Source organism: Melospiza georgiana, chromosome 5, assembly GCF_028018845.1.
Source record: "Melospiza georgiana isolate bMelGeo1 chromosome 5, bMelGeo1.pri, whole genome shotgun sequence".
Lineage (NCBI taxonomy): Eukaryota > Metazoa > Chordata > Aves > Passeriformes > Passerellidae > Melospiza > Melospiza georgiana.
Window position 1 is genome coordinate 43,571,896 of NC_080434.1, and position 27,052 is coordinate 43,598,947.

At 41.7% G+C, this 27,052-nt stretch overlaps 1 protein-coding gene across 8 annotated transcripts in view; it reads right to left on the minus strand.

Annotated features, from left to right (window-relative positions):
• The window catches only part of LOC131083953 (bifunctional heparan sulfate N-deacetylase/N-sulfotransferase 4-like), a 139,861-nt gene that overhangs the window by 87,324 nt on the left and 25,485 nt on the right, over positions 1-27,052 (minus strand). For 3 of the 8 annotated variants that reach the window (XM_058024970.1, XM_058024969.1, XM_058024968.1), the window contains exon 3: positions 10,837-10,924. The exons of the other annotated variants lie outside the window; for them this stretch is intronic. In XM_058024970.1, the coding sequence (XP_057880953.1) occupies positions 10,837-10,924 (88 nt within the window). The remainder of the gene's footprint in view (positions 1-10,836; positions 10,925-27,052) is intronic. 8 annotated transcript variants of the gene reach the window in all.

Here is a 27,052-nt window from a genome sequence, read left to right on the forward strand (position 1 = left end):
GGGAAAAATCCATGTTCAGTTTGTAACAAGTTGTTTCCTTGCTCCAATCTCTGAAATTAATCATAGACTTTAGTATCAGAAAAGGAGGAACACACCTGAGTCTTGACCTCCTACATAATGTATTAAACATGGCTGTAGCCCTCATTTTCTTTCAGTAGAATTGGCTTATAAATAACCTTGCTGCTGCCCTCCATGGATACAAGATGCTGCTCTGTTCTGGAGAGTATTGGATGCTTTCCCATTTCCAGTCTGTTGGTGAGGATGAAACAGGAAAGCCTTTTAAATATGATTGCCTGGCAAAAGATTTTGAGAATATAGAAACTATAAGCGAGATTGAAATGAAAGCAAGTTTTGAGATCCCTTAGTTACTGAACAACTAGAAAACAATGGTGTGGCCAGCTGAAGGTAATCCCCTCTTGATGAAACAATACCCTCTGCAAGCAGGCAGGTCCAAGGGTCAGAGCAGACCCTGCAGCTTAGCAGATGGGGCCCAAAGAGTAAGATTTAGGGTTTAAAATGTAACACAGTATGGCAATGTAGTGATTCTTATAGGTTGTATGGAAATGTTATAGGATATGCATGCTGTAGTAGATTGGTTGATGAGAATCTGAATATTCAACACTAAAGATGATTTATTGTATTGTAACGGAAACTTCGCTCTCTTCCACTTCTCTTTCTCTTCTCTTTCCTCGCTCTTCCACTGCTCTTCCTCCGCTCTTTCTCTTCTCTTCTCTTCTCTTCTCTTCTCTTCTCTTCTCTTCTCTTCTCTTCTCTTCTCTTCTCTTCTCTTCTCTTCTCTTCTCTTCTCGCGGCCACCTCTGCACTTCTTCACCCCTCCTTTCTACATGCTCTCCGCTCTTAAACCTTTGCCGTTGACTCTCTTACACTTTAAACCTCTCTTCTCTCGGCCCTGCTCCGAGCTGCGGCTGGCAGCTCACAACAGGGCCCTGCACCCACGCCCTTTGTAATAAACCGATAGTTTCATGACTTAGCTGCAGAGATCTCTCATCTCCGTCCGTCCCGACCGTGCGTGACCCCCGTCACTCCTACAGACACTCCTACAGACGCCCCTACACCAGTCAATTTGAGGATTTTCTCTGTCCTTTGAGAGGCAATTGAAGCTTCTATATCAGGTCAATACTTTCAGACTCATAGTGAATGCAGGGAGATAAGAATGAAATTACTGGTTTTCATTTATTTAAAGGTAACACTTTTTGGAAAGAGAACAGGTGGATGCAAGAGACAGGTGAGCATCTGAATTTTTAGCAACTGAATTTTTTAGAAAAGAGCAGTGGTTCCAGCCTAGCAGTGGTACAAGTGCTGAATTTGTGCATGGCATTATGGTAATGGCCTATTATGGCAGAAAAGGGCAGCAGTCGGGGAGTTTGGGACACAGTGATTCTAGAGGCAGAGGGAGTCAGTGACGCTGGAGAAAAGATGCACAGCTTTGAAACTTGAACACAACATAGAAAGTAATGTAATATTATCAAGGGCAATTCCAGGAGTACACAGCACTGAGTAATTCTGTATTTAGATATTTTACTAAAATTTTTACTGTCATGATATCCTTGACCCTGTAGATTTTAGCATGCTGTCTGGGTTTTCCAACAGTTACACTCCTGTGAAATAATGAAGGGGATTTTTTTCATACAGATAATTCCCATAATTTCACAAGTTAAGTTCAGATGTTAGTTGTCTGTTTCTGCTTTATTTCTAATTTTTCATTCATGTATATTCTATGCCCCTACTGTTGCAGATTTTAAAATGCAGGTTGTAGGTGGAGGGGGGCAGAGGAACAGCACACACTGCTGTGGTGCTGGAAAGCTTGATACAAAGGGAGCTCTTCAGACCTCCCTTTTACTTTTCTCCTGTCTGTATATAATAATTTTCACTGACTTTGGATTTCTGGGGGTTTTTAAGTCAATAAAAAATCTGCAAATGAGAAGCATTCTACAAATACAGGCATATTGCAGATCTCTTGAGATATTCTGGAGGCCACAGTCCACTTTAGTGGGCCTCAGTGATTCACATAAAGCCCATCCCTTGCAGCTGCCCTGTTTCTCCTTAAGCTCCTCTTGTCAAGGCTTCCATGAAAGCAGACAAAACCAAAGTCCTCCTCCTGTCTGCTTCAAAAGGTTGTTAAAGCCACATTTCTATGTTTCCATGCTGAATTTCTGGAGATATCGTCACTTAGCAATGTTGAGTGTGCATTAGCTCATCCTTCTCTCACTTGTGTGCCTGCTGAACACCTTCTTCTGCTGGGTCTGCCTTCAAAGGCAAAGGAGGTTTGCAAAATCGAGCCAGTTTACCGGAGAGCCTGCTGTTTGCAGAGATTGTTCTCTGAGGGTTCCTTGGCTGTGGAATGCACTCCCTCACTGATCTCAAACAGCCTGAATTTAATTACATGGTTTTGGGATAAATAAATGGATATCTCAGTGCAACTTAACTCTTAGTTACTTGGAAGGACAAAATTGTAAACCAGAGGTGTGTTGAGATGAACTTACCCTCTAAATAAAGCACCAGTTTTCTTCCTTTAAAAATGCCCGACAAATGACTAGTGGTGTTTAGGTAGATCTCTCCACAGAATTGCCAGACAGTAAAAGAAAGATGTGATTTAGACTGGGCCAAATTCTGGAAAAGATGTTTTGCTCTAAGAAGGGGAGCAAGAATTCCTCCTCTGTGCATGTAATCTGGGAGCCATTGTTATGAATAACAAGCCATCTGAATTGGAAGAGCCCCGTGGCTCCCATTGTCAGGATCCGTCCTAGTGAACAGATATCCTGATGGTTCGTAGGAATGATCTGAGTGCAAAACCAACATGGTACAAGGGGGTTTGCAGTGATAATCAAAACAAATGCAGTTTTATTGAAATAACCACAGCAAAAATGCGATAGAGGGATTAAGGGAGAGAAAAAGATAGAAAAAGAGAGAGAGAGAGAGAAAGAGAGAGAGAAAGGGGATATAGCTACCAAAGCAGAGAAGAAGTCCTTTGGTCCAGTCCAGCAGAGGGTCTGCCTGGTACGCTGGGGAGATCTCAAAGGCTCTAGCTAACTCAGAGGTTTTTATTACTGAAAATTGTGAGGGGGGGAAACAGATACAATAGGGAACAGATGTAACAGGTAGTCTATGTTCTCAGCAGTACATGAGAGCCATTGTTTTCTTGCTCCAGTGGTCACAATCTGCAGGCAAACATCTCGCTTCGGTCAGCTTGCCTCCCCCACACACCTCCCCCGGGCTGGGGGTTTCAGTCCCAGTCCTTGGAAGGAGCAGAGGGGCCTTTTAGGAATTTCATATCTCAGTCCTTGGTGGACAGGTTCCTTACATCTCAGTCGGTCTGTCACGGTGGTTGTAAAGCAGATGAGGATTTTCTGTGGGAGACCACCTGAAACTCAGGAGAAGTCCAGCCAGGCCGAGAGGTGGGACAGCTTCCAGAGCTGCTATTGTTGCAAACGGGGCATGGTGCCCCCTTCTTAGCATACAGCAAACACACTTGTGAAAACAATAGCTTAACACTGTGTTTTCAGGTCTCAGGGCCTGTGGCGTGTGACTTTTCTCCTTCAGAGACAGATATTCCAGACAGGGGGGATCTTCTCTTCAGTGGTCTCCCAAGGATGATTGTGAGGCAGATGAGGGAAAATTTGGACAGATTCTCACACCCATATATCAACAAGCTACCATGGTGATGGACATTGTGATAAAATCTCAGTAAAATAGAACCCTAGGATACTCTTCCTTGTCTTTATTATAAGTCCCAGGCAAACACTCCCAGAAATGAAAATCCTCTAGGAAATGTTAAATGTAACTCAACCTTGACTTGCAGGAATTCATCTTTGGAATGGAAAAATTGTTTGTCTCTGTGTCCAATTAATTCTTGGCTTTCATTTGAAACTGCCAGAGACTTTGCCAACCCAATTTGGATGGGTTTTATTTATGTAATATAAATCCTTGTCAGTTGAGAATTAGTGTCATATATTCATTGGAAAGGGATTTTTTTAATTCATCAGCAACCTGGATGTTGTACGCAGGAGACTTGCAAATGCAAGAATCTGTCTCACCTTATGAGTCAGAGCTAAACCCTCTTTGAAGAGCTGTTGACCCAGCATGACCCATACAGGCAGCAGGTAAACCAATGAAACATTGATTATTAATAGAAAACAGATACATTTTCATCTTCCTGCCTAAAACCCCTGCTAAAAAATAAGCTTCCTGAGTTCCTTAGCCCTATTTATATGAGGGAAAGTTTTCAATTTTTCCTGCTTGCAAGGTCTCTCATTTTTTTCTCCAAATGAGAAACAGTAATGACTGTAATGCTTTTGATCAAACACTTGAGACATATTGAAGAGTGTTTTGAGAGTTATTGCAAGTTTCCTTTGCAGATTTTTCTTGGATTCATTCCAACATTTGGATTAGATCTGTGGTTTCTTGCTGTTGTCAATTTTGCTGTTATGCCCAGTACAAATTTCCCACTCCTAATTTTTCTTTAGCATGGAGGAAGATGGGGTGCTGTTCCCACTTTCAGCATGTGGACATCAATCCTACCTAGATTGTTTTGCTCCTGCCTGAACCTCAAGTTGAGCTCTCAACTCTCTAGTGATTTGGTCAAGCCTGTAATAAACAGAGTTCTCAGGAGCTGGAGCCTGCTGGTTCACCATGTGCTTTGGCAAGATGTTGATCTTCCACAGCAGCCTTGGGTGTTTGCTTTGACAGAGTGCCTGGGAAAGGTTGTGTGTGTCCAGCAGGAGTCAAGAGTGGCTCGAGCAGCTACCTTTTCATAGAGACCATTTCATTTTTCTCATTTTAAGTGTGTGACCTGCACTCTTCCCTGTTGCATGCCCTTCAAGAGTTACATGCATTCCAGCTCAGGATTTTCACTGATGTCATGTGTCCATGTCCTCCTAGAGAAACTTCTTAACTCTGTGGAAAAATCAGGACCAGATCCATAAAAATCCATAGAAATCAGTGTTTTTAGGAATGTGTCTTTGTCATGCTTAAGGAGAGATTTGAGAGAAATTTGATTGATCAAAACCTCTTTAAGGTTTTGCTTACTTATACAGAATTCTCCATTTTGCCTACCTGTTTAACTGCTTCCAAATAATTCTTGCCAAAACCAGTTGTAGAGTAGAAAATGTACATGTAAAAACAGTGAACCACAGAAAAAAATTATGCTGACCTTACGGTCTTTCCTGAACATAATTTGTATTTCTGCATTCTCTTGTTCTTTAATGTTCTTTATAGAAAGTGAATGTGGAAGAGAACTATAATTTAGTACACGGAAAACTTTGAATTCATTTGCATAATTCTATATGTGCAGACTTCTGAAGGACAAATATGGGCAAGCCAGCTAGCTGCCTCTTTCTGCAAATACACAAGTATCTGAATGTGTATAATCATATAATGTACTATATCATTTTCCCATAATGCATAAAATACCTTAGAAGTATAAAATGGTTTGTAGTTTTCATGCCAACTAATATCAGCAATTGTAGCATGAAAATAATGAAAAGTTTAAAAGAAAGCTCTTATAATCTACAAATTACCAAACAAGCAAAAATAAAAGTTAAGCAATCAAAATGATAACATGAAGACTTTTTGTTCTGAATCTTCAGTTTAAGACTTTATCTGCAGGTTGTATGAAGTCTGCCCTGAAATAAAAGAGCCAAATTTCTGGGAATTCCTTCATTAGAATAGGATGTGGGAGTTTGAGCCCTCCTAAGGAGCCAGAGCAGGCTGTTGCAGGGGGAATTACCTGGTAGGCAATGCCTCTCAGAAAAGGTGTGCACTAATCCCTTTGCTCTGCTCAGCGTGGGCAGGATCTCATCCAGAGTCCCTGGGCAGAGTCAGGACACTGCACTGCAAGGCCAAGTCTGTGCAGAATGAAGGGAAGGTATAGGAGACCAGCAAGAACAAAGAGCTCCGAAATCAGCCCTCTGGGGAAAGACTTCTGGAGCTGCTTCACAGAAAGAAGATAAAGGGATGGTAATGAAAGGTAGTTTCAGCATGGCAAGGGAGAAACTATGATATGCATTATGGATAGGAAGAAAAACACACTTAAGACACAATTAAATTTATCTTGTACATTAGGAAAACTTCCTAATGGAGAGGTTAATTAAACATTGGAACAAGGTGGAGTTGAAATGAAAACAAGCCATTCTAAATAATAAAACTGAGCAGTGGTAAAATCATGGAAACAGCAAATCGGCTTCTTTTTGGTGTCCACACCAGGCAAATTCTTTGGCTGAAAAAACCAGGGGTCTGCACCTGACTTCCCCTTCTCCAGCCCTTACTTCGAGGAATGCCTTTGTGAGCTTAAGCAGCAGAAAGGGTGGCAGGGAGGACCTAGAGCTCCTCCTCTGGCTCCCTGCTCTTGGCTTGCAGCACCTTGTTCAGTCCAGACTGCTGTCACAGACCAGACACCGTGGCTGAAGTCAAGAGCAGACCACACTTGTCCCCCCAGACAGGTTCTCATGGCCACATTGTTGGAATAATACTAATTATTTAATATACTCCCACCACTGGAGAATTTGTGGCTACGTGTGTAGTACCAAGTTTGGGAGACACTGGGTTGTTCATTGCTCTCAAGTAGTTGATACCAGACTAATAAGATTTGTTTTACATAGATAGCTGTATGGGTCATTAATGAAGAACTGAAACAGATGATTACTGAAAATAATTGATTTTTAAACTACAGTTCTTTCTCAATTAAAATTATCCTGAGGCACTCAAAAGCTATAATTTAAAGTTGTAATAGAAATACAAGCAAGTCCTCACTTGATATTTTAGATTCAATAACCATTTTGAGCCACGTGAGCTGTAAAAAACTATCCCTTTTATAGTAAGTTTTCTAACTTTATTATTTTATTGGATTAAGATTGATCTTGATTTGATTTTCAAATATGTTCCAGTCAGGAAATTGGAGGCATTTTTTCTTACTGGGGGAAAAATGGATAAAGAGCCCCACTGTGTGTCATCAGCTCTAACTTTTACCATTGGCTTGGATGACATTCAGTCTTATCCAGTGCCCTATACCTGAGATTTCACCTGAGAGTGAGGGAAAAAATATCAGCCCTGGCTCTCATGAGCTTACTGTGGGCAACTAGGCTGGTTGCTTTAGCTCCAGAGTGCTTTGTGCAGACCTGCTTTGTCAGTAGAGATAAGTCAATATCTCTCTTACCCTCTGTAGCCCTTCTGCTTTTGATCCCTGTAGGATCATTCCAGCCCACTTTTAAGACTCCCACTTCTGTTCACTCTTCAGCCTCTTCTTTTTCCAACTTTGCATCTGACTTGGTGCAAAATTTTGTGTGGGCTTTATTTTGTGAAATTGAATTTGTAAAGAGTTGTGGTTATTTGACATGAGAACTTGAGAGAGAAAATTCATGTTTGTGACAGAAATAAATTCTTACCTGAGAAGTTGCCCCCCCTCAAATCTTTGCTGTGGGCTATATTAATGGAGTAACTTTGGTATCCCTATATCTCCTCAGTGCTTTGACTTGGACAGAAAATATCAGTCTGTAGCATGATCTGTCCAAGGGCAACAGCATCATTAACTGCTAAGTGATCTGCAAAACAATTAGAGACCTCCTGGCTGGTGTACAGAGAGATGAATGGAGCTGTCTACCTAATCAGATACAGTTGTGTCTATCTATGGACCCAGTTGTGTTGTTCCAAAGTGCCAGCAACATCTGTCGCTTCCTCCTTCTCACAGTAACATACGCTGTGCTCTGCTCTGCGGGGTCCTGCTCAGAAGCCTTTGAGGAGAATTTTTTCGGGCTGGGACAGAATGGGTAGGGTTTTTAAGGTATTTTTTATCCCCTGTTTGCCTGTTCAGATGTGCTTTGTGATAGAAGAGCAGAATTAAGCTAGAGGTTCTAAGCATCAAAGAAGCTGTAATTCACATCTGCATTAACGGCATGAAGGCAGGACAAATGTATTAGAAATTATTTGAGCCTGAATGCAGTGAATTTAGCACTTAAGGAAACAAAGAGGATCAATGGTTTTTGAGGCTGTATTCTTCAGTACCTTGTTTCAAAAACATAAGCACTGCATGCCACACATGAATGGTGCTTGTGTGTGATACTCAATTTAGTGCCTCAATATTAGTGTCTGATTTCATTTGCATTCTTTGTTTACATGTGTTACAGCTTGAAAGCTTTTTTTTAATCTGGTTATGAGATTTGTTAGAAAAGTTCCTGTGGCAGTCCCTCTGTCATTCCAGCTCCAATTTGAAGTTGGTTTTGGTTGAAATTATATACAAATTTTAGGGAGTTTTCTTCTCTGCGATACTGGTTTAACACAAAGCTAATGAGAAATATACCCAGTGGGTAGCTTCCAATATATTTGTTGCTTTATCTGGCCTAATTTTGCCAGTAGAATTCTGCAGAGAAGCTTTTATTTCTTTCAGTACAGGCCTTGCTGTGTTCAGCACAAGGGCCAGAAGATGAGCAGGAGAGCTCATACTGGAGAGTGTGTAAGCTGCTGCTTTATGTGGGATTTAGCACCTGCTTCTTTTAAGGAGTGGTTAATTTTTCTAAATTAGCAGCAGATCCAGTGACCATCCTTCCAGTCCCTCAGAAGGAAAAGGGATAAGGGAGTCCCTGCAGTGAGTGATTGAGTGCAATCCCCATTATTGTGTCTCTAGGCAAGGCACTGGGAAAGAGCCAGGAGGATTTATCTGGAAGATAGAAGGGTTGGAGAGGGAGAGTGATCCTTCTAAAACCAGCTGCTTTTTGTTCCTTTAAGAAGCAGTTCATAAAAAACTTGAGCTTTTTTGTAAAAGAGGCTGGATGTTTCCTGTTCTTACTTTATCAGTATTCCGTGCATGGAATAAAATCAATGCTATTTTTACAAAAACGTTCCCAATTTTGGTAGAATGGTTTTGTGATGCTTTCATTGACATCACATCAGGGGTTAGGTGGTGTGACAGAATAATAAACTGGCTTTCCACTTGTGCAGACAGGTGTTCACTTACACCGTAGATCACATGTAAAAATGAGTCTGGCACTCCTGTCCCTACTGCTCTGCTTTATAGTCCAAAAGGGAGAGGAAGAACATGAAAAATACTTAACTCTTGGCAAACACCCGATTCAATTTTCATCTATATATTCTGCTGCCCTCCATTCAAATGAAAAATAAAAAAAAAAACCAAAACAACGCAGTTCCTAATGCCGCTCACAAGAAAGGTACCAGAAAGTCTGAGACAACAGACTAAACATCAACGAGGAAATTTTCTAACAGCGTTGTGCTGCAAAGGGGGAGGTGTTTGTAGCAGGGGAGATTTGATCTTTATTCATGCATGATTTTAGTTTCTGCAGTTACTGGCATGCTTGGAGGAGCTGGTGCTTGAGGAGACTCCCACAACTCAGCTGTGCTTTTCCTAGCACTGCTCTTGTGTTGCTGACTCTGGTGGATTTTGGAGCTGCATCTCCCAAAAGCATGAGTATAGGGACTTAGACATAACATAAGAATTTTTCTGGAGTACCGGGTGTAGGAATGAAGGGTTTGTAGTCGGTATCTTTTATTAAGAAATGAGCAGAGCTGTTACAGTCTGTGTAGAGATTCTCTGTAGGTCAGGCTCTGGATCCAGCCTGTGCCTCATGCAAAGCACTGGAAATATTCTATGTCTATCTCAGCAGTCCAGAGCAATGTTTGCTGTGAGATCCCAACCAAGAAATGTAAGAGGTTTTCTGTAACCCTGTGTCATCACATCGTAGTATAAAAAATCAAAACCAGATAACTCTACATTTTCAGTGCCCTTCCCATGGCACGGTCTTTGCAGCAAGACCCCAGAAAGCCCCAGCCCTTGAGCTTTTCCTCTGGAACATCAGTGATTTGTCTGATGCTGGCACAGTCAGACAGGGCTGGGTCCTGCCACCCTTAGTGATGCTCTGTGGGCTTTTCCTGTGGGAGTGATCTGGGCTGTCTGTAGATTTCTGGTACTTACTCAGAAGCTGGGAATTCAAAACTTGCTAGTGGATCTAAAGTTTTAACTTAAACTAAACATGAAGCCTCTGAACCTGCCTGGGGCTGTTCAGAGTTGTGTGCATCAGCGTTTAGTAAGAACTCAGTTCTTTTCTCACAACGATATATTTTGTTTTAGTTTGTACTAAATACTGTTATCCTTTTTCTAAAATATTAATATCTGCCTTGGTACATTACCATTTCTTAGGAGTCTGTGGAGTTTTCTTCCTCTCTCACATTCATTCCATTATCCTGGGCTCAAAACTATTCCTGCTACACTCAGTTACTCTATTTACATCTGAGGGACAGGGAAGGAGGAAGAAATCTCTATGCTAAAAGTACACAAAAACCTTACAATGGTTTTAAAAGTAAATCAGGCATCTGTTGTCCTTCAGGCTTTTGCCATTCTGTCACTTCAGAGCAGCTCTTTACCTCTCTACATTTTCCAACACACTTTAGGGGAAAGGGTGGGAATATTCTTGGAAACACTGACTTTGCACTTTTACTATAACAAAACCCAACCAAGATGAAGCATAATCCTTTCTGTTTTAAAGAAGAATAAATAGATGTTCCACCATTTCAGTGTCCAAAGGGGTAAAGACACACTATGGATGAACTGCTCAGGTACACAAGGATGCCCTTGGTGTTTTCCTGAAAGATGTGTGGTGGTAAATATTAGTGTTATAAAGGAGGCAAAGTGGTTGCAGAGATCTCTCTATTTCCTCAGGAGACAGAGTAAGGTTTTTCAGGTGTGATAGGTATGATGAAATATAAAAGATTGGGAAAATGATGTCTCAGAGCCTCTGATTATTTAGAAAGGGAATGTTTAACGGTAGATATAAAATTCTGTCACCTATTTAACTGCATGAAGTTCCTTCTTACCTGTGTGGTAAAATTTTCCTGAAAATCCAAGGTTGAAGGTAAAATTTGCAACCTGAGTGCGCAGTAAATTTTGAGTCTCTAGTAAAGCCTGAAATAAATAAGAAATTAACATGGATTTAGAAAAAATAATATTATTTTGGGCTCATCTTTTTTTTATAGGACTATTACAGAGAGCTTAATTTGTTCCATAAGAGTTTGATGGGCTAAAAAAGGTAGTGGGAGTGCCTGAGTGTCCAAGGAGGTGATGGTTCTGTGCCTTGGCCCAGGACATTTTCCCCTGGGGCACTGATCCATAGCAGGACTCAAACCCTGCCACTCAGAGGCAGCAATATACTGGCTCACTTCATTAGTGAAGCTTGATAAAATGTGCTTAAACCCCAAAATAAAATTAGGAATACTGCTCATCATCTAGGCATGAAGGTGTTGGGATTGCTTACCTGCAGGACCATTTTGGGCTGTGTCTGAATAGCAAATTCAGGCTTAAGTGTGAATGAGCAAAGCTTCAGGTTTGGCCTGTAGTAGAAGCTGTGTCCATGTCATAAATGCATTTTTAATTTAATTAATGTTTATTTATATTCTCTCCTCCAAGCTAAGGTAAGTCCACTGGAAATGAAAGGAAGCAAAGGGTGCTGCTTATGGAAGAAATAGTCTTGGCCACTGGTCCAGTTTTTGTTCTGGACGTATTTCCAGCTCCTAGGGAAAGGGAGAACATGATTAAACCCATGTGAGCTTTACTTGATGTTTACTACTGGTTGTTAGCTCTGCACTGCTCCTGGAGCTTCTCCTTGTGCACAGATCTGCTTTGGGTCCCCAGCCCCTAGAATTTGGTGGTGCTGCATGTGAGATGGGGAGTGCATTTCTCTTCCTGTTGGCCTTGCCAATGCTGAATAGGTTATAAACTCTGTTTTCATCCATTTTCTGTGCCTCCATTATGTGGCCCTTGAGAACTTTTCCTATTATCTATCAATAACACTCCTATTGATTGGACCTTCATGTTCTTGCAGAGTTCAAAGATAAAATGATTGCAGTGGTTTACACCCTACCCCAGTCCAGCTAATGTCCTTCATTTGAAAAAATTACATTCTGTATGGTCATAATTTCCCTGAAATTCATAGGAAAATAGTTTTTTGGTCTAATTTAAGCAAGGACCAGAAACCAGAAGTATCTCCAGTGCAGGATAAACCACAAAAGCAGGGTTTAAGCAGCTGAGGTGGGTGAGTGTAATACAACAGACTTCCAGGCAGGGTGCATCTGCCTTGAGTTTTTAAAATAGAAACATGCTTAGGGTTGCAAGGAAGATGTAAAATTGAGATAGTGTTTATCAGCTGCAACAGTCACCAAGCAAATTCCTCTCCTTGCTGAAGGAAATAAAGCAATCTTATGTCAGTAAATCTTGTGATTTAACAGTAAATATTAAGGTGGTTGTATGGTTTCCAGCCTATCTTGCCAGACATTTTTAAGTTGATTATTTCAATCCTGTGACAATCTCACATGTGGGACTATATTTACATAATATATAACAAGTAAACGTTCACTAAAATGCAAAACCTCAGAGATGAACACCACTGTTAGCTGAGACATTGAGGAAAATCCCCAGCTGGTAAAAATCCCCACTAAATTGACACCATTAAAGTCAGAAGCGTAGAATCAGAGTCGTTATATTTTAGAAGATAATTTTCCAAGCTATCTAGAGCATTTTAGATATGTTGAGAAAGACTGATGGGCTGAGAAAAATCAATTGAATTTTCCTATGAGGGAAGAACTTCTTGAGAAATCATCATCACTTAAGGTGCAGTAGGAGAAGGGGCAGGGAACAAACATCATTTCATCACCGGGGCTCCTCTCCTGCTCTGCTCACATCTCAGCAAGATGACAGAGCTGCAGGATAGGCAGGAGCCGCCCAGCCCAGCCTGGCCTCATTAAAAACACAGAGCGAGGATTAAGATGTGAATCCTGGAACCTGCAGCGTGTCAAGCATTTTCTCTGTCTAAAGGGCAAATCTGTCACTCGAACTGGCTTTGGCTTGGTCCTAAAGGCTTTTTTCTTGCCATTTCAATTTCCATATATGCATATTAATTCATATAATTCATATAATAGGCAGCTCAATTTTGTTGTCATGACCTCCCCTCTATTTAATGCTAAGAAGATATTGTCAGCTAAGGCAGTCCAAACTCATTTTGTCACTGCTTGTCTGTTTGGAGGAAGGCCACGCATGTCTTCCACACCCTTAATATGGAACAACTTTTTAGGTGATTAGGGTCTGCTTTCCCTATTTTTAATGAAAGAGTGGAGAAGCTGCATATCCCTGGCACCCAGGGCCAGAAACCTTCCTAGGATTTGCACAGGCTCCATGGGAGGCAGAAGGTATTTATTTGATTTGATTCTGAAGGCTCTGCAAGGTGGAGAAGCTCTGTTGAATTTTAACAGCTGGAAAGCTGATCCCTTTCCAAGGCCAGGTGCCACACAGCTATTCCCACTCTGCCTGCTGTCCCTGGCTTCACAGGCATCCCCCCTTCCCCGGGGGCTCAGTGATCTCCATCCCACCCCTGTCCCCACTGCATGCCTGTGGAAGTAAAACCAGCATTCCCTGTTGAACCACAGGTGGTTATTTTTGGACGGCTGAACAGATCATGCTTAGTGATTATCACTTTCCAAGGAAAGAGCCATGGAGCACACTGTGCAGGGACAAACAGGCACATCTCTATGCCTGGCTAAGCAAAGGCAGGGCTTTTTTTAAGGTAAGCCCTTAATTGCCTGGAATCTTTCAAAACTCATGGATTTAACTTTATTAATTGATTCTTTGCTTTGTCAGCGAAGCTTCTCTCTGACACTCACAAGATACAGTTTCTTCATTATATTGCATTCAGTAGCTTTCTACATTAATCCATATAATTACGTTTTCTAGATTTGAAGTTGCTGTGTCTTTATTCTTCATAATTGGTGCATTTATTAGGAAGAAGTTGATATTTCCCTGCTATGTCCTTGTTAATTCTAACTCCCTCATTTACATAATAAACTTTTTGGGGCGATTTCTGCAGGAACATTTCATGCCTAATAAGAACTTTGCTTTCCTTCATTAAGTACATTAAGACTTCATGCCCCAGACATCATTCATTGTAAACATTTGATTCTGCTCAAATTTAATGCACCAAGGTATTTTGCCCTGCCATATTAGGTTTATTTATGTGCTATGTTCTGGATTGTTAGCTGCTAATGAGACTTTGGCTCTTATCGCTCTAAGGCCTGAACAGTAACCTCATTTTAATGAGTTCATTATTTGCTGCCTTCTGAGTGGAAGACAACAAATTTTCCTTTTAATTAAAGGTCAAAACACCTGTGGCTGAGGGAAGTGTAGAGGTTATCAAATCCTTAGAGAAGGCAAATGAATGACTTGGTGTGATTTTGATGCCAAGCATGGGCTGGCCAGGCTGAGGTAGAAGGTGCCTCTCTGGGGAGCAATACTCCAAATCTGAGTTAGGCGATAACAATGCTAAAATGCAGTACTGGATTTCTGAAGACATTGTTAAGGCAAAACAGAACTTGAAAATCAGCCAAAGTAATTAAAGAGGCTTTCCTCCCACCCAAAGGTCTGAGTGGATCAATAGAGCTGGTAAAGCACGAGCCCTCCCTTGCATGGGCAGTGGTGTTTGGGGGGAGGGGGGCAGATGACACATGGATTGAGCCAGCACAATGGAATCCCATCTTTTTATTGGGGAAAGTGAGGCAAATATTGGGGCTCCATGTTGGGGCTGTCTGTAAGGAGACAGATGTATGTGCAGCTGTGGGTTGGTGTGTGTGCAAGTGCACAGACAGGGACTGGTGATCCCTGAAACTTCAGTTAAACCAAAAATGGATTCATTATGGGAATTGATGCACAGATCCTCGTCCTTTTTCTAGTATTCTATTAGCCAGTGTTGTTTGTTGTGCCCTTCATTCTGTTCCCACAGCAGGTAACAGCATTAGAGACAAGAAAGGCTCTTGGGAAAGAAAGGATCAGTGCCTGTGAGATCAGCTGGCGAAAACTTAGTCTAGTTTTGGAGGAAAAATCCTGAAAGTCTCTGAGATGTAGACATTGTTTAGCTTGAAAACTGCAGTTGTCAGAACATCTTTATGACACTTCTAAACATTATTTCTGCAAAGCAGAACCCAACTCCTGACACTCAGAGGTGTCTCAGGGACATTGCCAGAAACTGAGAGCATCAGGAAAAGCACAGGAGGGACACAAGGTTTGCAGGACTGAACATTTCCCCAGTGTGGAGCAGCCAGCCTGGCATTTCATTAGGGCTCCTGCTCATACATGTGCCGTTCCAGAGGCAATGCTGTGAATGTGAATTTTGGCAAGCAGCAAAATCTCCAGGTCTTGGAGGTCCATGGCAGGGTCTGTGTGGTTGGGGTGCTCTGGGGCATTCCATAAGGGAGAGCTGCCCAAGGAAACCACATCCCAATTTACTGCAGAGCCTGCTGGTGAGGATGCTCAGTGGGTGGGGCAGGTGAGGAAGTTCTTCACCCAGTCTGGAAGGAGATCTAGGCAAGGAGGGGAAGTTGGATATCCCTGCTTTGCAGTGGATCTGTAATTTGCTGTCATCCTGAGTTGACTTGCACAGACTGGTTTGAGGAAGTGCTTCTGGTACAGGAGGATGTGCCAGTGCCTGGCTTCCCAGGGGTGCTGGCCAAGGTTGCACTGTCGTATCACCTTCTGAGGGTATGACTGAGAGTCTTGTTAAAAATGGGCTCACTTGCCATTACTCAAAGTCATGATTCATTTGGGGACAGATCCTAGTGCTGGACAGTGATTGCACTGCTGCAGGTTTCTGCTCTGGTCTGTGTGTATAAAATATGGATATGCTCACCATATACACAATACTTTTTATTTATCTATACTGTGGGCAGAAAATACATGCAAATATTTGCACATACGTAACTTTAACATTACCTCTGCTTTGAGCTGGGGCTTAGATTAGCTCACCTCCAGAAAATACTTCCAACCAAAATTGTTTTTCACTTCCAGACAGTTTTCTCAGGCTTCTATGGTACATAGTTGTTATTAATACCAAGAACATGGTATTAATAACAATTTTTAATGCATTTATTAATTTTTGTCCCTAACATCTGTCCTCAGTGCTTGTGCAGCTACGTAGCCCTGAGGTTCATTCCCAAGCTGTTCTGTGCTGCAATTTGCTGCTGGTCTGTGCAAAGTTGGAGGGCTACAAAGTAATAGTTTTTACTCTAAATTTCCAGCTGAAAATTTTTGGAAGGAAAAAAGAGAAAGCAAAGAGTACTTCCCGCAATGTTTCTCTGCACTGCAGGCAGCTGCTGTCAGGATGTGATTTTTTGATTGCCTCTTCCTGCTCTTGCTCCCTCCCTGAAATCTATGCTAGGATAAAAAATCTGACTAAGCCTGCTGTGGTCTTGGCAATTTTCAAAGCTGGTGGAATTGGAATTGATAGGAATACCACAAAGCACTTAAAATCATAGTAATGACTGTAAGGAAGGTGTGAAATAACTAGCCACTGCTATTTTCTGACAGGAAAGCCGTCAGTAAAAAAGTGATGTCTAGCCTGACATTACTGATGGGGTCACTGCAAGACTGGGATTTTAAGTTCCTTATTTTCAGCTTTCAGATTGGAGCATAAATTTCTGTCATAAGGGGGACAATCAACTCACCTGTGTCTGCACTTGTTAAAACTCAACTTGCTGAGGAATTTTTAAGCCCAGGGAAACTGAGATGATGATTTCTGTGTGGTGAGGATTTTAGCCAACTTCCCATGCTTATAGCAGATAATACCAGAGTGTAGGAATTAGCAAGAATCCACATTGTTGACTTAGTGGCTAGAGTTTGAAAGCAGTTTAGGGGTTGGTGTCAGTAAAATCTTTAATGGGATTTTGAAATCACTTGCTCTATACCCTATGCCAATCCTGGCTGGAATAGCAGGGCCTGGATCAGAGGGAAACTGCCAAACCTCACAGACCTGGAGGCACGTCTCATCCAGTCCTTCCTGCAAATGGTGCCACTCCCAGTGCTGGCTGCAGAGCACTGGGCACAGCCAGGGCTTTGGCCCTGCCTTCCCTAGGGCTGGGACTGCATTTCCTGGTGCTTTTATTGCTGTGAAGCAGTCTGCTAATCCGTAGTGCCCTATAAATAATTAACAGGGAGCTCTCAGCTGGGGCTGAACACAGCCAGCTCTGGCTGCAGATCTATTTTTCATTGTAGAGCTATTACTTGAGCCTGTTCAGCATTTCCCTGGAGTTGGCTGCCTTTGTGTAAGGTCTGACAGGATAGGTGGGTTTCTTAGAAGCAAGAAACAGGTGATGATCTGCAAATATTTGTGTAGTATGTTTATTGGAAACAGGAAAAAAAAATCTTTTTATTTCTTGAATGGAATACCCACTTTATCAGATCCATTTCTGTGGCTATGTTGTAACTCTGTCCTAAAGTCAGAAAACTGTCAGGAGTCTACCTGCATTTAATTGGACCTAGAGGAGTGCATCTGTCCCAGTAGAGCTTCAGCCAGTTCCAGCTGAAGGAGATCCTGCAGCAAATTGACATCTCGCTGATGACTAAGTGGTGAATAACATCCCTGAGAACTCAGGAGGTGGCTCTTGATTCAGTATTAGAAGAGAGATGATGATGAGTGTGACACAGCCTGGCAGTGAGAGCACCTTGACCAACTGCTCAAGTGTGGGTGCACAGATACATAAAAATATCCATGGCAATCATTCAGTCTCTTGTTGGAAAAAGGAATTCCTGGCCCTGTTAGAGCCCCTAGCAGCAAAAAGCTCAAATGAAGAGCAAGGGGAGAGTGTAACAGGGCAGAAAGTATGAATGGAAAATAGGGAGCATGAATAAGAAGCGGGGTTTATTTTAACAGGGCCACACAGGTGAGTTAAGGCAATTGCTCCCATTCTGGGGAGGATCAAAGGCATTAGGCCTGGCTGGGAGCATCCACAGGAGCTGCTGCTGAAGCTGCAGGAGCAGGGAGTGGCTGCAGTGGCTCCCTGCCAGCAGTGATTGCTGCTGTGTGTCAGAAGAGAGATGATTTACAGCCTGTTTGGGCCAGAGCTGACGGTCTCCAGTATCAATCACTGCTGATGCTGAAGGATTTTCTAGGAATACTAACCAAATGTGCTGCCAAGTGCTGGGAGGGGAAAAGCCAGCCTGTGCCCAAGTTGAGAGCAGGAGGAATCTCCTGGGCTGTGGGGAGCTGCTGGCACAAGCCCAGGGCTGAGCAGGATCCCTCCCTGCAGGTCCATGCAGCAGGGATAGGAGCTGGTGGCACTTGGAGCAGAGCAGCAAAGGGGCTTAGAGATTATTTCTTATCAGTTCTGACTTTTGAGAAGCTTAACCATTTCCAGCAAAAGAAATCTCTTGAAGAAAGGCTTTTCAGGCAGGAGAATCAGGAAAGGCAATCTGCTAGTGGGAGATCAAGGATTATTGGTCCAGTTTTTGAAACAACATGATCAGGAATGCTTGTTTTGATTTCAGTGGCTCTGCTCCCTGTGGCCAGCACAACAGCTCCATGAAATAAAGAAGAGATGCTCTATTTCCCCATATCCAATCTGCACAAGGCAGGTGGGGTTTGTCTCTCTAATTCCACTGTAGAGCCCCCAAGGAAGAGGCCCAAAAGGCAGGGACAGAGTCCTCATGTCAGCTCTGATCAATCATAAAATTAATCCCTAAAATAGAAATTGAATGGCAAAACTGTCTCAAGGCTTTTCAGGGACAGCATCAAGGTCTAAAGTAGTATGTTAATAAAAAATGGTTGTTGAGCCATTGTGGTCTTGTGGCAGGAAACTGTGCTGGTGTCAGTCACTGTGCTGCATGTCACCCACATAAAACCCACACTGCTCATTAGTTAGCTCAGGTCATGACTAGGCCATGCCCCAAAGTCTCTCTCTCTCATTGGCACAATACAAATATAGGGTAAAAGACAAGTAACAGCAACAACTACATGTTGGTTGAGTTGTATATTCTTTCTTTTTCTTGTGTTTTGGTGCTTCAGACTTGTTTTCTTAAGCAAAAAAAAGAAAGAATTACAAATAAACTCTACAGTCTGTTACAGGTGGGTACTCAGTTGCTATGAATTATTTAAAGACTAGACTAATGGAGGCTACCTTATTTATCTTCTTTAATTTATGGACTTGCATCTACTAAGGTTTAATCAGAGTGGTTTTCTGTTCCTTCACTGCCCTTGGAAATCATTCACTTGGATAACTTGTCACAGAAATCAAACTTCCTTCAAGTTCTCATCATGTACATTCATCTCAAAATTCTGAGCACCGACCAGCAGTGTCAAATCCCTGCCTTAAATTTACTGCTTAAAAACTACCTGCTGTATATGCTGTGTGGTGAGGAATTAAGGGTTTTTTTCTGCACACATTCAATCATAGAGGAGAGATTGGAGCAGGTGATACATCCTGAGCTGAGGTGTGTCCTTCAGGGCTCAGAATGGGCATGTTGGCACAAGGATGGATCTGTCCTGTGGCATTGAGTGCCTCCACGTTTGGGGCTTTTCCCTGTGTGAGTCTGCCCATTGCCCACCCTCTCCATAAAAATCAGCAACCAGGGAAGTCTAGAGAACTGTTTTCCTTGGTTATTGTCAAACTTTGATTTTGCAGAATCTTGATGAGTAAGGGTGTGCTTTAAAAACCACTAGGATTAAGTGTTGCTTTTTAATATTTCTGAGATGCTTGATACTTGTCTGGCAGAGCTTAACTTCTCTGACCTTCCTCCCTTCTTTGTGATGCTGCCTTCCATTATCCAGGGAGCTGGCTTCAGTGTTTTGATAACTAGAATTGGATGTTTCTGTGGAACAAAAAGGGAATTTCAAGGTAAATGTTCTTGCTTTGCACTGCATTTCTTTCACCAGAGATCAGAGTGCTTCTGCCACCCCCTGTTCCATCAGGTTCAGTGCAGAGAGAGCTAAAGCCTTTGTTGTCCTCCAGGATAGGTTTAAAATCCCTCCATGCCAGAAAATCCTTCCCAGCATGAAGACAACATAGTGAGCTGTCCAGAGGAGGCAGCTGAAGATCCAAAGTTAAATGGCAATGCCCATCTTACATTTCCACTCAGTTCTCTTGAACAGAAACATGAAAGGCTAGTATGTTGTCCAACAAAATCAACCCAGACCACCAACTGAGGCTGGCACATTTGAAATGAACAATTGCAGAAGTTTCAGTAGGCTGCTTCTTCATAAAACTAGGTGATTTCAGATAAAATTGAGAACAAAGATCTTTAACAGTCAAAGGAAATGTTTCAGGTTCAAAAGTATCACCACACCTTTCCCATATGTGGGAAAATTACACTCAGAGCAAAACTGAAGTACTGCTGCTCCTCAGATCACTCTGGAATAGAACCTGGCAAAAAACTCAAACCTGCACCTTGAGAAATTCAAGTGGTCCAAGGTAATTGTGGAAAAGTGATGAAGTCTTTCAGTCCTTGCAGTAACTTCCTAGGAAGGAAACTTGTGCTAACATGTTCTACATGGCTTTTCCAGCCTTTTTCCTTGTGTTCTGGAATGCTCTTCCCAGGGAGGTGGTACAATCACTATCCCTGGATGTGTTTAAAAAAAGACTGGACATGTCACTTGGTGCTATAGTGCAGTTGAGGTGTTCAACCTCAATTAACCTATACCTAGGGCATAGGTTGGACTCTCATCTTAGAGGTCTCTTCCAACTTCATTATTCTATGATTCTGTGTGAGTGCCCACAGCCAGCCAGCTGCTCCCAAGCTCCCTGAGCACACCCTAGAGGAGCAGTATATCTTCCAAGAGTAATAATGGCTGATGGCAATAATGGCCCAGTGAAAAATCAGAGTGTGCCATCCTTTCCTAAGTCTCCTAACTGTTGGATCTCCTGGCTTTCCTCTGTTCTCACATCCAGGAGCACCCTGGTTGTGAGCCCTTGTGGTGATAGGTCTCCAGAACTTGGGAACAGGGAGGAGAGCTGATCTCACCAGCACATGGAATACTTGCATGGCATCGTCTTAAAAAAGACAATTCACATCATTTGAATAATGCCAAGAGTGCTGAATTGAGACAGAAAAGTTGGAGAGGAAGGTTTGGTTTTTGCTTAAAACAGATTGCTATTTCAGAGCCATTCATAGGGATTTTGGTGGCAGCCAGAAAGTGGCATTACTGAGGCAGTTAACTTTTAAATCTACCTGTTTTTGATCTTAATCATTAAAGGCAGCACTTTTCCCTCTAAATATTCCCATTCAAAACTCTGTAGCTACTTGCAGTGTAAAGTATGATTTCATGTAACACAGGATCATTAAACTGGGAAAAATATGTTCAGCAAACTATCGAGCTTTTAATTATAGCTGTTACACTAAATTCCAATCATTTCTGAAGTGAGAGATTCTATTACTCTCACAGCTGAAGGGTAATGCCATAATTTTATTTTATATGGGAATAGCTGTTTAGAAATGACAAATACTGAATTGCTGTGACAGGCTTTGCTTGGGTATTGCTCTGCTAGCCCAACAGGATTGTTTGGCGAGGTGTATCCAAATCCTGGAAATAATTTGCAGCTGTAAGATGAGGAAGTGCTAAAAGCTGGGTGTTTTTTTCCATTATGGAAATCCTTCCTTACACCTCAAGCTCTCCTTTGAGCTGTGCGTTCCCCCTTGTTTGCCCTCTCTCTGCCCCGCTGGGGTTCAGCACACCCTATGTGTTAGGTCACCAGTGAAATGAATAATCCAGAATATTTCTTTGCCTGCAATCTCAGATGGCTTTGAGCAGTTGAAGAGCAGAAAGGTGGCTTTAGCCATCCTGCAGTGGGCTCTTTCCAGGCACAGGTTTCCTGCCCAAAATTCCCTCTGGTCTTGAACACTCACCTTGCAATATTTACAGCAGGGATGGTGGGTTTTGTTTCCTGATAATGTACTGGGAGCCTGTGCCCAGTTACAGCAGAAATAAAAGGGAAAGCATATGGGAAACCATATTCCCTTTCCTAATAACAAATACAGAGGAATTACACTTGATAATACCACAGACATGTTTGTTTATGATGCACATAAATCTAGGGATATCTTGCTAGGAAGAGACATGCAGAGCTTTTTCATTAAAGAATTCACATTCTGCAGATGAACCTATTTTTTAAATGTAATGCATTATTGTTGTTATTATTGTTGCTATTAACCATGAAGAGCATAGCCTCAACAGTTCACACTTGTCCCTGTAACTCCTAAAGTAATAAGATTACAGAGTATTTAATCTCTATTAATTATGGAGATTCATGGAGATTAATGCTTATTTATGTATGTATATTCAGTTCCCAAACATTTGTGCTAATTTGTTGAAAAACCTACAGTAAATATTATTACAAAGGAGGTCTCCAGTCTTGTGGCCCTCAGGGATTAAATATTACTGGGAAATGGACAAAGTACTTTGATCCTCATCCCCTGAGCCTGTCTCCCTTGTCCTGCTCTTCACCAGGCTGCTTTTCCCCAGGTACAACTTGCTGCCCTCTAAAAACAATTGGGTCTCCACCAAAAAAAGCACTTGTGCTATCAAGAATCACTGACAGCTTGAAGAGCTAATACTTCATCAGGTCTGGGCCAGGCAGGCAAATAGAGTCTGCTGTCAAAAATGTGAATTCCATCATTTTTTAATACCATTTTTTACTTGAAGGGCTAATGTTTTGGGGTGAAAAACACACAGGTGCTGAAGCCAATGGATTTAATTGATTCTGATTCAATCCCAGCAGTTCAAGTGGAATATTGAGACAACTTTAAGGAATTGCCTCAGAGTTGGTATTTTAGGTTTAATGTGTAATGTAAAAGCTACGTGAATAATTCTGTCTCTTAAGTAAAATGAAGAGGCAGCAAAAACCTGAAATATCCATTTCCTTGAAATTCTTGTATTAAAGGAATGTCTCAGCAAATTGTGAATTACTTGCATTTTTTAATTTCTGGAAGATCAGCAATTCCAAGGCTACATTTAATTATGATCTTTGGAATTTTTTTTTTATATTCTTCAAACTGCCCCCTTTTCCTTTAGTCTGCCAGAGCAGATGAGCTGGCAGAACACAATTTTGTTTGAATCATATTCCAGTGAAACATTGTGCATTTCATAAATCAACATTTTGCACAGAAAGCTGTTTCAGTGGAGCAATCCAGGTTGATAAAGTAACTGGAGTATAAACTGCATTTTCCTCTGCCTTGTCACTATGCCATTTTAGAAGGATTTTCTACCCATCTATAAGTATAAGGATAAATGGCTAAACAAGTAGGATGGAAGGAAAATTAAAATCCTAACCTCTCACTCTTTGAATATTTCCATACCTTTGTCAGAAAGTATTGGGAGGGTGGTATTAGCTTTAATAGATTTAGTTTGTGGGGTTTTTTAAAATAAATGTTAAAATTCCAATTAAATGATGGCATCAATTAAAAAATTAAACTCTGAGATAAGAGATTCATCCTTTTCTGATCAGAAATGTTAAAAATAACAGGGATGTGATGTGCCAGAGAAGCTGAGTGTGTCCCACACCACAGATCCCACTTGTGTTTGGGTGTTGTCTGGATGGAAAATGGGAACAGCAGACTAAGAGAGTGCTGGCAATTCGCAGAAAGAACAGAAACATAGACAAGGGTAAGACTTACAAATACCTAGAGAAATTGTCATGGCTTGGTAAAGGACATGTAAAATTTGTGCTTCTGAAGGGGAAAAAATACTTGATCCATGGCTTTGTTTCCTAAAGAAAGCTATGAAGTGTTTTAACTAATACGCTGCTTTGCAGGAAATTCTTATTAGCTTGTCCTTTAATTTTCTGGAAAATACTGAAAATGAAATTCTTAATGGAATTGAATAAAAATAGTTTTGTTTTCTCCCTGACATTTCTGGAGAGAAATTGTGAACTAACTTAACTTAATATCTTAAGTTATTATCTAGAAAATGTGTGTGACTATTTAAGTTATAAATTACTGTATTTAACATTAGAAATTTTGTTGACACAAAATGACAAAGTTAAATTCCTAAATAGTGTTATATTAGAATTTCCCATGAGGTGAAAAAAACTCTGTAGTACTTTGTTGGGGTTTTTTTCTGCCTTGATGGAAAGAAGGCAGGTGGAGGTGTAGAATACTGGGAGTAACAGCAGTAACTGAAAGGATCTTTGGCCATATTCACAGAAAAGACAAAGACTTTAAGACTTAATTTCTGTGAGCATATGTATGTAAAGTATAGGGGTGGATGGATATGGCTAAGGATTTGAAGCCAGACATAGTTAAATATTTGGTTTTATACTTCATTGTGACACTGAGGTTGGCAGAAAACTCCTAGTTAATTATTGCTAAGTAGGTAAGTCTCAAATTTCTCATTTTTTCAGGGAGATTTTCTCAGTTTCGCACCTGTTTGTCCATCCCTCCCTGTCCCCACCCTTTTCCTGGGCACTGCCACTTGCACATCATTTGAATAATGCCAAGAGTGCTAAATTGAGCTTTTGCTCCAAGTGTTCCTCATGCTCCCATTTGGATGACAAAGGCTTATTTAAAGTCACTTAAGTAACACCCGCTGAAGGAGCTGCATTATGGATGGGCTCCTGCTAATGTGTTTATTGCTGCTTCAAGTGCTTTTAAGGCAATAATTATGACTGCTCTTGCAGTCTGCACTGCCTGGCCCTTCTACAAGGCCATTCCATCATTCCAGAGTGTTGTTTTCTGTGCAGGAAGCAGCTGCTAGGGCTCCTTTTTAACTAATATGTGTTGTTTTAAAGCTCAGGTTAATGCAGGTCTCTGGAGGGGTTGATATTAAGCAGATGTGTTTTTTGGCTCCTATGGATTCCTAAGTGAGGCTAAATTAAATAGAGTACCACGTGTACCCTGAAAATATATTCCATTTTGCTATAACCTATGACTTCAGGATTAGTTTGGAGAAAGGATTCAAGAAATAAGTACAAATCCAGGAAATCAGTGCAAGTGTAGAAGAGCAATGCGACACAAGTCAGCTTGTGAGCACCAGATATTTGAGCACCAGAAACCTGAATTTCACCTGGAAGACCTGCCATTTCTATATTATAAAATGTATTGTGACATTTTTTAAAACATCAAATTTTAAAATGCTTTTCAAAATGAAGTTCTCTTGAGTTCTTATAGCCAGAATGAAGGATGATTTCTCTCACTTTTTAAAATAAATCATTTGTTGTTTTGTGCATTGTTAGACTTTTTTCCTTGGGGGAAATAACCCAAACATCTGAGATTAATTCTGTGTTTAACAGAGATTATTCTGAGGTGAATTGCTTGTACAAACAATACCAAATTGAACCCTACAGACCAAACACCAGTGTGTTCCCTGGGACACAAGAATACCAAGTGAGTTTTCAAACATTGAGGAAAATCTTGCTAGGGACATAATTGTTCAATAAATTCAAGAGGTAGAAAATTTGAGCCACCAGAATGTGTTTTCTGACAAGACTCTATAAAACACTCTGAAGACCACCTAATTTTGAGTGGGAAGATAGCAGATGAGAAAACCCCAAATCTATTAGAATTCAGGAGCATCCTTCACTGTCCATCAGGACAGTCAATCCATCAGGCTGCCAAGGAGAAGGATACGGGTTCTGCTGGTGCCAAGGGAATTGTGGTGTTTAACTACACACTAAGAAAGGTGAAAAGTCTGTGAGGCCAAAGCTGAAGGAAAAACTTGCATGCCGAGACAGCAAGGAGACAGAGAAAGAAAAACAGAAAAGACCACAAGGTCGATTTGGCCCTGACTTAGAAATTCATTTCATAAAGAAGAACCGGTGCTAAATGTCACGTGGAATGAATATGTATGAACTTATTGTGAAACTGTATGCATATGCATTTGGAAGGGGGATAAAAGAAGACCCGAGGTCTTCAGAGGTACGCATGCCTTGTTGGGGGACTTGTGTCCGGCGCACCTTGTAATGAAAGCATACCGGGCTTTACAACTTTTATAAAGTTGTGAGGTTTCTTCTTTTCTCTGCAAAACATTATGGCGAGCCAGGCAGGAGTTCTCTGTCCCCGCAGGGGCAGGGGGGATAGACGGACCTCCAAGGCACGTCCTAGGATTTTTTTTCCTGGTGGGGCTCTGCTCGTCTCAACTTGCCACCTGCGAGGACAGACAAGGACCTGCTGGCCTGCGGAGGAAGATACGGTATGTACTGAGGGGCCCCTGGGGGAAGGAAAGGAGAGCAAGGGAGTAAACCACCCAGAGACGTCTGGGTTCAGCTGATAGAGCAGCTGTATTAGAGACGGGGTTCATCGCAAGCGGTTCTGGGGGTGAGCCGGGTGAACCCGTGTATGTGTGTGTTGGGGGTTCATAGTTCTGATAGAGCAGAACTGCTGAGCCCGTGTGTGTTTTGTTTGTGTGTGTGTGTGTGATGTCCAGACACTGTGTCGCTGTATGGTCAATGCATTGTGTGGTCAGTGCACTGTGTTTCTAATCGTGCAAGTGTATAAGTGTATGGCGTATGAAAGAGAGTAGATCTACAGGGCCCTACAGTGAGAGGGGGGTCAGTACTACCCATGTTTGAAGCAGCCGAGTGAGGCCTGAGGCACCGGCTGCAGCAGGCTGTGGGGGCAGGGAGAGAAGTGCCCTGCAGAGAAGCGAGTGGAGGAATGTCAGTGATGGTATTTATCGTGTTTAAATGTAGTGATTTGTGTAGATTTGGTACATTTTAACCGTGAGTATGAGCTCAGAGAGTTCCTTTGCCTTGGGTGTTTGGATTTGATCTCTAGACTGTGTGCTGTTATTTTGATTGTGTCCAGGAAAAATTGATGTGAGTAAATGCCAAATTATGGTATGCTGTGTTGTGTTGAGAAAAGCGAGCACTTTGAGAAATATGCCCTTTCCCAGTGAATTTGTGTGGTGATTTTCTTCCGCTGCATTGTGGTAATTTGATTCTCAGATTGTATAGTAGTGTTTGTGGAGAATTTTTGATTTTGTTGCAACAAGAGTAGCATTTTACATAGGAGAACTATAGTACAGTGATTTATGCTTAATTACGATAAAGCGAGTTAAAGGAATTCCAAGAATTCTCCCACTCACAGCAATTCAAGCCTTGGCTCTAGTGAATTTGAGATAAAGGGGGGGGGGGTGCGGGTGCGTGTGTCGATGTCTGTGGGCATATCAGAGCTTCAGCTGTGACTAGCAGAGCCTTTTTGCAAAGCAGTAAAACAAGTGTAAGTAGACACAGAGCTTAATTAGATTGTGCAAGAAGAGAACTAGAAAAGACTGATATTTTGTAAAACAGAGTT